Here is a 17,969-nt window from a genome sequence, read left to right as displayed (position 1 = left end):
GAATTGAAGATGCTATGAGAAACTGTAACACAAGTGTGACGGAAAAATACATAATTAGCCTTGGTGACCTTGACCTTGACCACAGTGACCTCAAACCTCATCAAAATGTAGAGGTCCATGCAAGGTACTTACATGCCAAATAGGAAAGAGATCAGTAAAGTATTGAAGCTGCAATGAGAAACTGTAACAAAATTGTGACGGAAAAATAAATTATAAGCCTTGGTGACCTTGACCCCAGTGACCTCAAACCTCATCAAAAGGTAGAGGTCCATGCAAGGTACCTACATGCCAAACATGAAAGAGATCGGAAAAGTATTGAAGGATCTATGAGAAACTGTAACAAAAGTGTGACGGAAAAATATATTATTAGCCTCGGTGACCTTTACCTTGACCCCATTGACCTCAAACCTCATCAAAAGGTAGAGGTCCGTGCAATGTACCTACATGCCAAATATGAAAGAGATCGGTAAGGTATCGAAGGTGCTATGAGAAACTGTAACAAAAGTGTGACGGGAGGACGGAAGTAAGGAAGTACGGAATTACGGAACTTCAAACTGGCAACTATATGCTCCTCGAAAATGTTCGGGGAGCATAAAAACAGTATTTAGAACGACAGCATACACTCGCATGTCATTACTAAATATAGAACATCTTACATAATTGCAAAGTTTACTTGAACACAGGGGAAACATTGCAAACCGTGATCGGTGTTGCAGCACATGTTGCGAGCACGCGATTTATGAATTGTGAATTATAAAATGTGTTGACGCGGCTATTACAATATGATAACACTAGGGCGAACACCTTTAAACCATGAATTGATTCATTATTGGTTTATAGTTCCCGGGTAAGAAACTACCATTGATGGGCCTTACAGAGAATATACATACGGCGTATATGTCAACATTTTATCATCGCACTCTTACACCAACATATGAATGTTAAATACAATTAATTAACAATCTTGATATTAAACCACTGTTTAAATATTGGTTACTTCGGTGAAATGTATGACGAATAAGTTACCGCCGTTATAACAAAATTACTCGTATTTGTTGTAAAACCATAAATGCGTCTACGTCAGTATGTGTCGTCTAGACGAATATGCAAGGCCGAATGCGGATTTCCGAAAATAGTACATGTCTTTTGTACGCGAAAGAGTTCTTTGCTGTACAGAAGAAAATGACTCGCAATCGGCTTAAACTTTTATTTCGTTTATTTTCTGGAAACTTCTTCATTTAAACACCTTTATTTCACTTCTTGATTTATCAAAGTTTTATCTGTTTTGAAATAGTAGTATGCTTGTCTATATACCCCCTTTTAATCCAGATGCACCAAAAGGTGAGGTAAACTATTTAGTGTAATTGGCCGAACAATTAATCGGGTCAACAATGAGTCCTCTCAGAATTGGTGAAACTTACAGATGACGCACATGGTAAAGAACACTTCGAGGACCAGATAGCCGGCAGTGTCCACGATGAAGCCAACAAAATACGTATCAATATCCTGCCCCACAGAAATAATGGTGCCCATGCTGAAAAGAATACATATATGTGCTGAAAGAATATAATTCATATACACATGAACCGCGCTCTGGGGTTAAATGCATGTGCGTAAAGTGTCGTCCCAGATTAGCATGTATAGTCCGCAAAGGCTAATCAGGGACGATACTTTCCGCATAACCTGGATTTTTGCTAAGAAGAGACTTTCTTAAACGAGAAATATCAAACAAGCGCAAAGTATCGTCCCGGATGAGTCTGTGCTGACTTCAACGACGACGTTCGTACATTGTTCACACACACGAACAGTAGAGAATTTAAACTGCATATAAACGCCGAATAAAGAAGATTTTTCGAATATTGTTATTGTGCAACAATTCTACAAGCGATAGTCGCGGGAAATCGAAATTGTTTAAATAACATATACACGAATGTATTGAGGTGACATTTATATCGTACAAGTTAATATTACAAAGAAATATACATTACAAAATGTAGATGATTACATCCCGAACAAAGTGCCGAGTGTATATCAAGAAAATATATTGCAATTAACTTTATATTAAAAGTCTTTGCCTACATCCCGAACGCAGTGCCCAGGTACATCAGAGGGTAAATTAAAAATATATTTCAACGAACTATATATACAAAGTCTATGCTTACATTCCGAACGCAGTGCCGAGGTACCTCAGAGGGACCGCGTAGGACACCAGGGGCCAACATGTGGTGGTTACCAAGGAGTATCCTAGACCAAGAATCACCTGAAAAAAAAACAAAGAAACAGTGGACTACACCTTCCCCATATTTGTGGCCACACAGTTTTTACATCACGCAGTTTAATATTTTTTGAGAATTATGAGTGTTCTGAAAAATTGCCATCATAAATCAGATAGCGGCAGAAATATTGCATACACGTACAAATGTATGAATATTGGAATGACAAAACTCGAGAAACAATATCAGGAAATATATTCTTTTTACCATCAGCTAGTATTTAATTTAAGGCAGGTCACCGCCTATACAATATATGAAATTACAAAAATCAACACCATTTAATATAAAAATCATAAAAGCGACCAACTTCCAATAAATGCTCTGAATGTGTAAAACAAAAATATAACAAGAGATTGCCAAGCAATATTGTCCCCTACCGGTGATGCCAAGCAATATTGTCCCTTACCGGTGAAACTCCACCATTGTTAGTAAAAACAAATAATTATTTGTTGCCATAGCAACCAGAATTCTTGACGTAGGAGCAAAATGAAATGACGTGCATAATCTCCATATTGCAATATATCCATGTTTCAAGTTTCATGACAAAATTTGAAGAACTTTTAAAGTTATCGCAGGATCCAGAAAAGTGTGACGGACAAACAGACAGACTGACAGACGGAGCGCAAACCATAAGTCCCCTCCGGTTTCACCGGTAGGGGACAATAAATAACCAACGGGCAATCACGCCCTGAAATATTCGCGACCGGAATGACCTTACAATGTAAGCACGACCCATTAAAAAGGAAAGCTGTATAAATATCATTAAATGTGGATATAAGTTTCAGAGCGCTTGTTTTTCAATAACATTATCATATTTGTAACGAAAGACTCAACAATTACATTGGGATAAATGGGTAAAATAATCGGGGATACAACATACCCAGAGCTTTTAGAAGACGCAATAATCGGGGATACAACATACCCAGAGCTTTTAGAAGACGCAATAATCGGGGATACAACATACCCAGAGCTTTTAGAAGACGCAATAATCGGGGATACAACATACCAGAACTTTTAGAAGACGCCGAAAACAAGCTAAGAACTATGGCTCAAACTTTTTGACATGGTCGAGAAAATTTTCCCCGTGTCACTTACATTAAAAATCGTACCATACATTTAAGATTCGATCCAATTTTAAGTATAATAATAATGTTTGATAAAACATGGTTCTGTTTTCATACCGTGCATACGTACGGCTCCACAAAGGTGAAGGTCATCATGATATGGCTGGTCAGCCCCAGGACGAGGCCGGTCATCAGGAAGTACAGGTTACGACCCACTCTGTCGATGGCAACACCGAACAGTGGCATCGAAACCGCTCCAACCATGTATACCATGCTGCATAGACCAGCATAAAGATATTAATGTTACATAGCGAATGTTATATTTAAGTTAATACCATTGCATAACATTATAGGTAAGGGGATACGGAATTAAAGCTAGACAGTGGGTGCTTATTTTTCTGGTACAATCAGTGGATGAATTTTACTGTCCCAAAATTCTAATGGAACATTAATGTGCCTTTAAGACTAATTCCAAAATATAATAATACAAAATGGCATTCATAAAAACAATTGCATTTTAACTTGTAAAGCCTCTCCATACTACCTGTTCCCATTATGAAACATATAGGAAAAAATAAAACTTTATCAAGAGCGAACATCTTGCCCGCTTGTCTTCAATTAAGGCAAATTACCAATGAGCTATATAATATAAGACAATATATGAGTCGCGTTCTGAGAAAACTGGGCATAATGCATGTGTGTAAAGTGTCGTCCCTGATTAGCCTGTGCAGTCCGCACTACTAATCAGGGACGACACTTTCCGCTTTTATAATATTTTCTTTTTAAAGAAAGTCTCTTCTTAGCAAAAATCTAGTTAAGGCGGAAAGTGTCGTACCTGATTAGCCTGTGCGGACTGCACATGCTAATTTGGGATGACACTTTACGCACATGCATTATGTCCAGTTTTCCCAGAACGCGACTCATATGCAACACGACATTACACACTCACGGTTTACCTGTTTATAGTATTTGCCTCTTTCGGACTTCTTGAATACTTCGTTGCAAAGAACAGCCTTCAAAAGCAAAGAAGACCGATACAGCCATGTTTATGAATATTTTAATTAATCATTTATTGTCAATTGTAACATGCAAGTTTAGAAAAAGTCAAATAAATACATACTTGTACCATGTTGTTACAAGACCATTGCCAAGCAATATATGTCACCTACTGGCTCCACCATTGTCAAAATATGTTTTTGTATATATTTGTTGCCATTACAACCAGAATTCTTGACGTAGGAACAAAATGAAATGATGTGCATAATCTTCATATTGCCATCTGTCTATATTTCAAGTTTCATGAAAAAATGTTAAGGACATTTAAAGTTATCGCAGGATCCAGAAAAATGTGACGGACTGACAGACTGACAGACAGACTGACACACAGAGCACAAATCATAAGTCCCCTCCGGTGAAACCGGTAGGGTAAAAATATATGGAAAATGAAGTCAAACGCATTTATCGATAGTTGTAAAAATATGTAAAAGATAACCAAAATTTTGTAAAAAAATATAAGTGCAAGTAAAACACGACTCATTAATAAAAGGTTGTAACTGGTATGCAAAAGCAAACAAATTTCATTAATTGCGAGTTGCAATATGTATAAACAACAAACCCATATCATTAATTGTCACTCGTATCATATAAGAAGGAAACCCGATGATAAAGCAATCGCTTAAAATTGGGAAAACACATCTAGAATAATAAACAAACCTACTCTCCCTGTGTCACGAAGGGGAAAAGCTGCAGGTAGAAGAGAGCGGAGCTGATGGCAGTAAGCCAGAATGTGAACGGAAATCGCCTTACATCAGATATACGGATAAACTTTGATTCCTCTTCTATAAAATGTAGAGCTTGGTCACAAACGTTACTAATACGAAACGAGTTTATAAAAGCATACTATCTATTATGATTATTAAAGCATACTATCTATTATGAAAAACAAAGTATGTTTAAATTTATTCAATATTGAACTAATGGATTATTCAACCAAAAAATAAATAAATTAAGATTCTATCTCTGCTAAATGTAGGATTTAGTCACAAACGTTATTTATACCCCCGGACCGCTCTGTCAGCTACGTTCAGACCAAATCAGAATGTGTAGGGATAATTGGAGATTTAAGGGGCCTTTTCACGTTTTGGTAAATTGACCAAATAAAATAAAATGTTTCAGATTCGCAAATTTTCGTTTTAGTTATGATATTTGTGAGGAAACAGTAATACTGAACATTTCCCATGCTCAAAAATATCCATTTTATGCATCTTTTGACGATTTAAAAACCTGAAAATTATAAAGCGTTGCAACGCGAAACGATTGAATAATTTGGAGAGTTCTGTTGTTGTCGTTATATTTTGTGACACAACGAGGTTTGCATATATAACGCATAAAATACATCACCGATTGTATGAACACGGATGGCCGAGTGTTCTAAGCGTTTGACTTTTACTCCAGGGGCCAGCGGTTCGAGCCCAGTTGAGGGCGACTTTTTTTTTCTTTCTTTAATTTCATTCTTGTTTTTACTGGAGCTTTATCAATATAAAGCATTTAATGACAAACTTCAATAACTTCAAATCGTTAATGCCATATACCCGACTCTCCGTGTATTCGTAAGGCTGTCCCTCTAAATCGTGTTAAAGCAGTTATGAACGCTGTGTTGTTTCCATATTTGAAATATGTCTGTACTCCTAATTTCCGAATAATTAACGGTAGTGTGTACCTCTAATTTTATAAACAAGGTTCACAGATACATTGAGATATGAATATAAAAACATCAACATCGCCCATACCCTACAGAACCAAACTTCGCTAACACCAAAACTTTCTACACCACATTTTGTAGCATATAAATACATGTACAATTTTTAATCAGGATATCATTAATTAATATATTAATCATCGTCGAATATCCACAATTAATTATCTGGTTACGGTGCATTCCATGAATGAAGCGACGCGGTATGGTTCAAACTTGGGTATCTAACGATAAATGTATATGTGAGCGTATATCAGAGTCGATCAATCATTTCGGTTAATTCGAAAAATCATAATCTTCAAAAACTAAAATATAATAGCTCTGGGGAAACCGAGCATGTGCGTTAAGTGTCCTATAAGGTTAGCCTGTGCAGTCCGCAGGGACGACACTTTCAGCCTAGCCTGGAATTTCCTTTAGAAGATACTTCCATATAAAATCGGAAAGTGTCGCCCCAATTTTAGCCTGTGCGGACTGCACAGTCATGCATCAAGTCTGGTTTTACCGAAACAAGACTCCTTTGTACACATTTAAAACAAATGCCTAATTAAGGTTATAATTCAGGGACCAATTGGTAGGAAGAGTTTAAAATCAGCCGTACTTTTGCTATCGTCCTTAGCCACTGGAGGATGATCAATACGTTTTTGTACGTCAGAACGCCGGTCAATGACGGCCGCCAATATCGCCGCTAACGTGCACAGAAGGCCACAACATGAACCTGTAAGGTACAATTATATCTCATTAAGTGTGTGTGTGTGTTGCGTGTTTTTTTGTGATGTGTGGAGTGCTTTTGTCTGATTGTTCGACTATTATCCACTTGACATAAATAAAGGACTGTAATTTCTTTCTGTTCTGCCGGTGCAGCTGAATACTTACTGATAATATTGGTATATTTACAAGTTGTCTAGCACTTATGTGTATATTGAACAAGTTGTCTAGCACTTATGGCACAGCCGAGAGATAAAAGATGTTGTTAGCTTCTATTGTTAATCTTTGTATCGAACTAAAAACGTGAACATATTTGTTATAATGTACGCATTTTATATCTGTATTAAATAACTTAGTTCACGTAATCATTTCAAGGAAGATCGTTGAAAGAAAGAAATTAAAAACAAAGTGATCATGAGATTTTTGCCTGTTCCTGCACATGGATTTCCGTCAAGAATAAATCTAAATTTAAACGCGAAGAAAGGCCGTCTATGGTTACTGCAGGAGACTTGTTCAATATCAAAAACGGGATAAGATCGGAGCCGCATGTTATATTATCAAACGTTGCCAAATAATTTTTAATATGATGAAAAAAGCCAATATCCGCAGAAAACAATTTAATGCACGCTCCTCATATCTTAGATAAGGAAATGATGTTTATTTTAAACACAAAACTATTGCGTTTGTAAGTAAAGAATTTGATTATTATAATATTCAAAAGAGCGAATATAATATGCAATGTATACTTGTTTGCATACAATATACGAACGTAGCGTACTTACTCAATTTTCTAAGCAAGTACAGCAACTAATCCATTAATCATTAGCAAATGTTAGTCAATGACCGATTTAAGTGTGGGTATTGTACTTTTGCCTGTACAATGTTCCTACGATGGGACTTCTAAGGAGTTATATTTTTACAGCTTTTTGTGGATTTTGGCTTCAATAAGAAATACATGACCACGCGTCAACAAAGCTAGTTGGCCTCAATGTTCGACTTCAGTTAACATACAATTTTTTACATCGACTTTTTAAAAAATCGATGCCAAAAATAATCAAAGCGCTGAAGGCACTGAAGATGTTCGCTATTGCATAATTTAACACGCAATTCATTTTTCAAAATCAATCGCAAGTTTGAAATGAACACACGCCATTCAACTCTCTAAAGTGTGTGTCATAGCGCACGGGTCGAGTTTTGTGTGCACTTTTTATCATCCTTATTATTTCATAGAAATAACTAAGACAAAATAAAAACAACATGCTTTTTGGAAGTTCTGAAAGCAGAGAAAGTATGATGAAAATGGTAATGAGAACTTAAAAAAAAATTGCAGTCACCATCATATTAAAGGAATATTTTTTCTAATATCAAATGACTATCTCACCAAGAATATAAATTCATACTGAAAGTTCCGTGTACAAAACTTTTGATTTTTGACACCGTATACAAATTCAAAATATACAATAATCTTCGTATCTTGTATATGGAGTAATAAAAGTATATAAACATTGCTGTTTATGCTTTACTTGTTACCCGAGCAGTTCACACGGTGTCAACAACGCTAACATAAACATTGGTATAGAGCACTAATGCGCTTTTAGGCGTAGCTGTTTCAGTTTTCATCTTAGTGACTTTTACATAAAGCCAACAGACACGCATGAATATTTTCGAATATTTAATAAGCTGATTCGAGATACAAGCTCTGAATTTTTGCTACATCACTGCGTATGTGCTCAATTCAAAGGATGTAGCACTGTTCAGTGTAAGGAATTCCGGACTACTCTCTGTATGCTCAAACGACACAAATTGTGGCCCTGTTACAATTACGCGTTACAATCCATATCGCAGAATTTCACTTTCGCCTCCAAGATGATAAAACAATCATTAGCGAAATAGTATAGTGTCACGATAAGAGAAAATAGTTTAATTATCATACCACAATGTTTGCCGTACTTGGTCAGCACGTCTGGAAATCATTCCTTAATGAGTGGATAGGCTGCCATTATTGACAAGTTTGCTATTTTGAATTCAATTTTGTATCAAAAAGCATTGTTCTTAAATGTGGCATTTTCAATTTGCAATGAGATTTGTAATGACCCTCGTCATGCGAAAATGGATCTTATTCCATGTGCGCCCATCATATAAATAGCCCACTCAGCTATCCTTCCTTCTGGTAAGGAGAAACATAACATATTGAGTGATTTTAAAACGAACAGCATCGCCTATGGCCTGACTGCGCAAAAGCACATGTTGGGTTTAACAAACGCTTGCCGAAACGCATAAGACCCATTTTCGCATGACGGCGCTATTGACGTGTGATTTAAATGTGTCGAAAGAAAACTGCGTTTAAATCAAATATAAACATACGATATAATTCGATAGTGAAGAAAGATACTCATAACAAGGCATATGAGGACACATATGAAGTGCTCTCCCGTAGTATATGTTTTATTTACTCACACTAATGTGTGGTTTGACAATTCTAACACACATTTCATGCGGTGAATATGCAGCTTACAAGTGATAAACACAACACAATAGTTTAACTTTTGTTTAATTGTATTTAATTATTTAGAAAAGTAAATTGCTTACTTTATTTCAAAGTCAGCGTATACGCCGACTACATTTTTAAAAGACATTTATTGCTATAAATATATTTAATATAATATATTTAGTTGTTTTCGGTTTAAGCGATTATAAAGCATTTTCGACGTTGCCTGTAGTATGCCTGTAGTAATTGATAAACTCATATCCAACTGTCTATGTATTGAGAACTGTGCATATACGGTAAACAAGCTAAACCTTCTACTAACCTTCTACTATTGCGTTGCTAGCACCCGTAAATACAAAAGATCGCCGCTATCTGTTGAGAACCAAAGAACGTTTTCCGCTGTAGTAGCATGAACGAGGTTATGAAACAGGTCATTTGTATTATTATAAATTGTTTGTTATATTCGGGTTTAGCGATTATGAAACTCTTTTTTTTTGTTTTTGTCCATCGTATCGCTGAAGTTATTGTTGAACTTATGTTCAACGTTTTAAAAATTGAGAATATAAATAAGCGTCAACTTTTTCCCGAATCTCTCAATTTAGAGTTGTATGTGAGAGCGTAACCTATTGCGTTGTTATCGCCCGTAAACTTTCCTTTGTTTATCGACAGGCGCATCTATTAATAGCCTCATATCATGAATGCCAAAACACCCGCGAAAAAGAACCACGTGACCAAATAGGACGCTAAACGCAAATACCATGCGACTACGACTTTTATTATGTAAGAACGCTCCGCAATTCCTTTGAAGCCGGGGCCTTGTGATTGCTATTACGTAAAGAATTGACCTCTAATTGAAGTAAGCAAAGGAAACGCAGCACCTACTTGACCCATTCCTTCTATGTGCGAAGGCAGATTGAATTTTACTAATGTATGGTTTGCCTATTATAACACACATTATAATGCGGTAAATATGCGACTTACAAGTAAAAAACACTATAATTAAACTTTTGTTTTGAATTAAGTTATTTAGAAACCAAAATTCCAAACCTTATTTCAAAACAGCAAGACTACATTTTTAGAGAATATTCTTGATATATTTCGATGTTTTTTTAACAGTTTCAGCCATAATGAAACATTTTTTATGTTGTCTATCATATCCCTGTAATAATTGTTGAACTCGTGGTCAACGTATTATTAATTGAGACCTGTGAATATAAACAAGCGTAACCTTATACTAGTGCGTTATTCTCACCCGGACTCCCCTTTGTTTATCGCCAGCCTCAGATTTATGAATGAGATGAGCAAAAATACTACGTCACGCAGACGCAGCAGAAAGTGGACTATTTTAATCATTCATAAACAATCTCCTCCGCGACACGTACAATACGATCATTGTTTTTTAATTCTTTTCTATAAACACCATTCGAAACTATTGCATTTAACACGATATTAATATAATGTTTCCATTTGTGCATAAACATAATTGGAAAACTCATACCTCTTGCATAAATTATACAACTCTTTCTTGCGCGGATACGTAAGCGGGAATTGGGCTAATCGTACCTAGGCCGTACCGACCTGAATTTTACACTAAGCACTTTAGACGGTTGCTAAAGCGACCATCTAAAAATGGTTGAAAAAAGGACCGCTATTTTGGTTGTCTACATCACAATCAATATCGAATCAGTGCCGTTAAAACCAATATTCAATTTTCAGTGCCACCATAGTAAACATTGATGTCAATTAAATTCGATTTCTATAATCATGGAAAATGTATTTTCAGTGTCAAGAAAATATTTTTTTGAACATGTGACTAGTCACCTGACCCATTAAAAATATTTTTGAACATGTGACCAGTCACCGGACTCATTTCAGATATTGCAGATACAACGGCCTGTTTGCATACCTGTGAACAGCGTTACCCCAAGGGTGTGCTTAGGCTGTGTACGGGCTGATACGAAGTCGTATATGGGCTCCATGACATTCAGTGTTAAAACACTGCACTGAAACAAATAGTGGAAGACGTTTGTACATTACAAGCAAATAAGTGAAGTTAGTTTAATAGCATTTGAATTAGAATACGTTTAAAAACTAGCGTAAGGATTTCGAGTTAATATAAAACCTGTGTTTGTTTTGTATGTGTTTAACTTATTTTGATTGTTCGCTGTTTTCAACAGTGTTTCCGTCACATCACGGCGGTTTACTACTAACAAATTTCCAGCGTCGGCTTGTTTACCAGAATTAATTGCATGCAGTTATGCCATGACCTATTTGCATAATGTGCAGGCTGGTCATTGCCGTAGAAACAAAACAAATATGTACAAAAAAGCGCATCATAAGCAATAAATATGCGAAAACATTTTTAAAACTGAACAAGCGAGGTAATTTCAACGCATTAAGTTTCCTCCATAACGAATGCCTTTACAAAACATGAAAATTGCAAATTGGACATTAAGTCGTAAAGATGGATATCTAAAGGACTTTTAATGAATTCCGTAGTAATCGAAAGCTTAATGAAGTCGTCATTGTACATTTCACAATTTTTCATTCAATAAACTTTTCATTTACTTAAGCAATGATCTTTAAATTATTCTATCGTCAATTAATGTTTAATGCCTTCTTGATTCAATGAACTTTTCAAGAATTCTTCAATCAATGAACCCTTCAGGCATTCTCCAATCAAATGAACATATCATGAATTATTAAATCAATTCCTCTGTGACCTACCACTCGTCCTAGAACCTACCACCCGTCCTAGACCTTCCAGCCGTTCTAGAACCTATCACCCGCCATGAAACCTAACAACCGTCTTAGACTTTATACCCGTACTAGACATACTATCCGTCCAAGACCTACCAACCGTCTCAGACCTAGCACCCGTCCTAAACCAACCAATTATTATAGACCTACTCGTCCTAGACATACCGCCAATCTTAGACCTACCACCTGTCCAATTCCTTCCCGTCCAAGCACCCGTTATAGACCATCCACCCGTCCAACAACCTACCAAGTTACCAAGTTTTCGGTGCTTTTCGGTGATTGTGTGGGCCCCCATAACGGCGGTGTGGTGTAGCCCACTGTCCGAAGCGTTCAGATTGAGAGTCCTTAGCTATCCGGTAAACACTACTTGACTATAGAGGTAAGTCATTTTTCAATGGAAAATTTAAATAATTTACAGACCATAAACCAAAAATGTAATTTCATTCGATAATACAATGAGCAACTATCAACTGGCTTGTTACAAGTATCAACAGGTACAATGCTATACAATAATAGAAAATAGCATGGCGCACGGGCTTTACATCGCGAACCACTGCATAAAGGTTCATTTTCACGTTAATTTGGACGCACAATCAATAGTGCGAGTACCGGACTAAACCGCAAACTTACATATTCAAGGAACAACATGTTCTTATTTGTTTTTGAACTATATTCTACATTTTAAGAAATGATTATAATTCAAATAGTAATATGCTTTATTCCTACTTTCGTTTTTCCAATGAGAAATGATTGGTGGACTTAAAATGTTATCCGGATCTCAATAACATTGGCAAAAACTATATCTTATGCAGGTATGAACACCGCTAAAACAATAACGACATATACTGCGTGTGTAAGGTATTTTTGTGTCGTCATTGTTTCTACCCATGTATTAGTTGATTGTCTATATATAGACAGTGCGGAAAAATATGTTGTTACTTTCGAATTCAGTGTTTAAAATGTTATTGCGTCAGAGAATCGGAATGTTATGATTGATATTATTTTATGAACACATGTCATACAGGATTTACTTCTGAAAACGTTTACCTAATAAGTATTTAGAGTACAATTATGGACAAACTCCTCACTCTTGGGTTTGGATCGTATAGACCAATTCACGCGTGACGTCACGCGCACCTGCGTGTTTTTATCCGTGCTACTCTGGTAGGCAAAAGAAAGACACGATCAAAGGGGAGATATCGAGCATGATATTTATTGTCACGCTCTATATCTATATTAAATACATTATTTAATGTATTTTGATATGTATACGAGTAGTAGGAAAGTAGGTGTTTCGCGGCCATCTTGGACGCCATCTTGGACATCCCAACGTTCTGATTGGTTGAAATGGAGTGAGATCGGTCTTCTGATTGGTTGATAGGTTTGGCGGTCTTCTTGGCGGTTTACAACCGTCGGTTTTTGGCGGTTTGATATATGATGAGTAAGAATGTTGGCGGTTTGACGCCATCTTGATGGTTTCACTTCCGTCGGTTTTTAGCGGTTTCGTATGAGTAAGAATGTTGGCGGTTTTGCGGCCATTTTGACGGTCTCCGTCGGTTTGAAATATAATACGTGAGCATTTTAGCGGGCGGTTCGAATAATTGCCGCTATATAGACGATTTCACTTGTATCGGTTTTAAATATGATAAGTGAGCATTTTAGCTGTTTTACTACTATCGGTTTAACATTTTATGAGCGAGCATTTTGGCGGTTTGAATGATTGCCGCTATATTTACGATTTTAGTCGGTTTAATGTAGGATGGATCCGCCATATTGATGCGTTATAATAAGATCGTTAAGGTACAAGTATGCACGGTTTAATAATGCCGTTGGATTAAGTGGTTTATCTTTTCATCCATTTGTGTATTTTTTGTGGACGTTTGCGGGTACAATACGTGCGTGTATTTTCGTATAGAATAATGGCACAGGCACAGTTACTGTTTTCTGAAGATACACTATCTTATTTTAAGCAATATGGTTTGGAAAACATAACCTGGTCCCCGGTGTGTAAAGAAATAAGTTGTACACTTGACAATAACTTTACCCTAGTTTTGAAAAAGAGACGATCTCGAGTAAAACTGGTTTTTAAAAAAGGAAAAAACAAGTTGATTTTACCAACGACAATGTTTGAAACGATGTGTAGTTTAAAAGAAAGTGTTGAACTACTGATTTCATTTTTAGAGGGACAGTCACCATGAATGCATTTCAAGAACTCGAGTTCAAATTTGAACACCTCACATTTTATGAAGATAGACTTAAAACATTTGATCTATGGTCACCTCAAATTCAACCTAACAAGTTTCAGTTATCATCAGCTGGCTTTTATTACACAGGTAAAAACGATACAGTAGAATGTTTTTCGTGTGCAGTACGATTACACCAATGGGGGAAAGAAGATGATCCGTTGGAAGAACACAAACAGCATTCACCAAAATGTTTATTTTTAAAAATAATTGGACAATTAAAAACCAACAAATCAATTGAATCTTCATGGAATCCATGGAAACCATCGGTTCACTCAGACGTGCTTCAAAATGGCGGCGTGCGTTTTGGCGGTTGCGTGGTCTGAAAAATTTGAAAACAAAATTCGTTAGATATAAAGCTATATAAAGAAATCCCTAAGTTATGTGTTTCATTCCCACTTCAACAAGTGACAGAAGCACATAGTGAATATGGCTTGTTCATCATCTCAAGATTTTAAGCTAAGTTGTAAAGATGGACATAGTGTTTTATCATTAAACAATGAAATGGGGAAAGAAGAGAATAACATGACTGAGGGGGTGGAATTTTCATCATCCCCTCAATTAGACATCTCAACTTCAGCGAGTGTCATGATGATGCGTTCCTACTTTGACTTTTTATTCGCAAAAGCTTTATGTGAAGTCAAAACAATGACTGTTCGAAAGAACTGTTATGGTTGTCAAACCAATCACCCTTCACATAGAGAACATGACTGCCTCATGATATGTGATGATGAGGAGTATCAACTTGAGTTTTATTTCGAGGATATGCTGAAAGAAGTCGATGAAAATGCCATAATACGTTCTTGGGAAGAAATGATGGCCATTTCGAATATTACCCCAGAGATGGTTTTCCTTCACAAACGAGTTATAGAGAGCAAAGACTTTCTAGCCATAATGAAAACGGATCAATGGAAAGCCAAGATGAAAAAAATGGTGCTTACAATTACACAGATAGAAGACAGATTGTTTCGCTGTAACTGATTTAAAAACACAGTAATTCAACGTTATTATTCAGTCAAGGATTGATCTTCTAGTAGAAATGGAGTGTTCAGATAATATTGATGGGAATGTATCTTTTGTGTATGATGTAAACAATGTTAATATCCAGAACGAACTTTTACAAAAAGCAAAAAACGTGAAGTGTAGAACTGTCATGATGAAAAGGATAACGTTACTTACACTTGTTGCAGCTGGTATTATCCCCGGGTATGTTCTTCTAGGCCATGATGTCCTTCAATGCACTCCACACCAATGGAAGCCTTCTGAAATGAATACAACACCATTGGTTTTATTGTATCGTATTTTCGTTGGAAAATAATGTGTTTTTGTCATTTTGTAAAATAAGCAACCAAACATATATTATAGACATACGACATTTTGCAAACGGAAATGCTACAGTTTTTGGTGTAACCCTTAATATTTCTCAATGTAATACTTTGAAAAGCTTGTTACCTTAAATTGTTGACATGTTTTGTAAATGTTTGATATTTTGTAATGTTATTATGTTTATAATATTAACTTTGTATAGTATAAGGGAACATACTCTTTTATTTGATTGCTAATGTAAGGGGGAATACTCCTCCAGTCTTGTTGAATGTAGAGGGGACAATTGAGAGAGTTGAAAAGCACATGTTTGTAAACAAAGAAATATCAGAAAACTCATCAGTGTCTTATCACATTTAACAAATAAAATTATGTACTGAACATGTTTTGTAATGAGATCACTATGTGTATAAAATAAATATTTTATATGCATTGAAGTATTCATGTTGTTCATTTTTAAAGTTGTTTTCGAATAGTGCACACTGTCAATGTTTATAAATAAACAAGCAATATTGATTAACCATGGATAAATTACAAAAGGAGCGTATTCTTTCAGAATACTATTTTAATGCTAAGCAACCCGGCAGTTAAGTAGGTGCTGTGAAATTTCAACACATATTGAGAAAAAAAATACCCAGGAGCGTTTACTTTGAATTTTATCAACAACTGGTTGAATAATAAAGATTCCTATCCGTTGCAAAAACAACCTGTTACTTTAAACCAATAACATCTGCTTGGGAAAGCCCTAAAGGCTTTATTTGGTTTACTTTACGAATGTCAGCAGTATGATTTGAAGCCGAAATAAGTTTGTTAAGTTGTTTTATTCTTTTGTTAAGTCTTTTTTTATGTTCTGCCTCTAAAATATTAGAGATGTAATAAATTGAAAAAATATCAAACGCACTTATTCAATGTTTGACGATCGGTGAGAATATGAATGAAAGAGACGTGATCAAACATATCATGAAGCAATAAAGATAAACAGATGATAGTGTCATTTCAATAAACATAATTGGTAATTAGCGAGTTAATCCTAAAAATGTGTGACAAAAAAGAAAAAGCCATGTTGTTGATGTTTAGTAAATTTCGAATCAAAATTAATCTACAGCTTAGGCTTATATCTAGTCATCGAGAAGCTATAAAGTAAATCAATTTATGTGATATTCTATTTCAATGGTTTTCATTTTTTAATTGCAATCGGGTTAACTTTATATTTAAATGTGTGTGTTTTGAGATAAATTCTGGGTTAAATGATCAGCATGTCTTTTTTCCATGTAAATTCCAGAACAGAACAGAACAGAACTTTATTTAACTCAAGTTACAATTGCAATACATGAGTATACAGAACAATATAGTCATAGACGCATAATTTTCACATTACATGGTTTGGTAAGATCTATTTGAGAAATAACTAACATACATTTTCCTAGGTAATAATTATTTAGGGCATTGGAGACGTGGTGTGTGTCTAGTTGATTATATGACCTGGTAACTGGTCTTTTTCCTGGGCGTAATACATTTTAAATGATTAGTAACTTCAAATATTGGAACAGACTATAGGTTATTGACAAGTGCGTGGGAAAGTGATTGACGGGTGTAGTAGACTTGGTCACGTGATTTCATCGGGTCAGAGTAACAGGCGTGACAGTTTTGTTTACATGTACGATTCACGCTGATTTAACTTTAATCATTTACAAAGCAAGTGAAATAATCTAGTGATTTTCATCGGATATATCTTAACATCCAAATGCTTGGTAATTATCTCTCCAAAGCGATGTTTCTAGTTTTAATTGTTTACAGGTCCCATTACAATTATAAAGTCAATTGATATGTTTGTATTAACTTATGAATAATGTTTTGTATTTATTAAATATGAATAATGTTCAGCTAATCGGTAATAAGAAAAATGCATGTACATACTGGATTAAAACATAATTGGTGCAGTATATAAACACGCATTTTTGTTTAATGGTTAAAACCTATTTTTATTCAGATATTTATGTTCACATTCATAGTTATTGTTATTAATTTAAAGCTGTGATATCCGATTAGATTTTAAGGTTGTAAGGGAGATAAAATTTCATAAAGTAGAGATGTAACCTTTAAAAGATGTAATGTAATTATTCGACAGTTTCAGTAAGCGGTGTTCACAAACAATTCTTTGAAAATTATTAAAACAAAACCAAAATAAGAATAGCGGGTATGAGTTTATTGTTTAGATAAACATTCCCACCATGATATGCATTACAATATAAGAATGCTTTCCTGTGTTCAGTCGTGCAATGTTAACACTACTCCTTTTATATACCTAGAATGCAATAAGCTATTCAGTGATTAAAATGTCAAAAGTTTTTTTCTCTT

General features: G+C 35.4%; 2 protein-coding genes across 5 annotated transcripts in view; one reads left to right on the top strand and one right to left on the bottom strand.

The window, feature by feature from the left end:
• LOC127833768 (uncharacterized) overlaps positions 1-17,969 on the top strand; it is a 232,837-nt gene that overhangs the window by 10,132 nt on the left and 204,736 nt on the right. The window lies entirely within an intron of this gene.
• Positions 1-17,969, bottom strand: part of LOC127833767 (uncharacterized) — a 212,382-nt gene that overhangs the window by 1,663 nt on the left and 192,750 nt on the right. The window contains exons 17-21 of the mRNA XM_052359192.1: positions 5,055-5,175; positions 4,294-4,350; positions 3,455-3,611; positions 2,163-2,260; positions 1,422-1,534 (exon numbers count right to left, since the gene is read on the bottom strand). Of these exons, the coding sequence (XP_052215152.1) occupies positions 1,422-1,534; positions 2,163-2,260; positions 3,455-3,611; positions 4,294-4,350; positions 5,055-5,175 (546 nt within the window). The remainder of the gene's footprint in view (positions 1-1,421; positions 1,535-2,162; positions 2,261-3,454; positions 3,612-4,293; positions 4,351-5,054; positions 5,176-17,969) is intronic.

Source organism: Dreissena polymorpha, chromosome 6 (genome assembly GCF_020536995.1).
Source record: "Dreissena polymorpha isolate Duluth1 chromosome 6, UMN_Dpol_1.0, whole genome shotgun sequence".
NCBI lineage: Eukaryota > Metazoa > Mollusca > Bivalvia > Myida > Dreissenidae > Dreissena > Dreissena polymorpha.
Note: the sequence above shows the minus strand (reverse complement) of the source record. Positions and strands in the feature narration are given on the sequence as shown.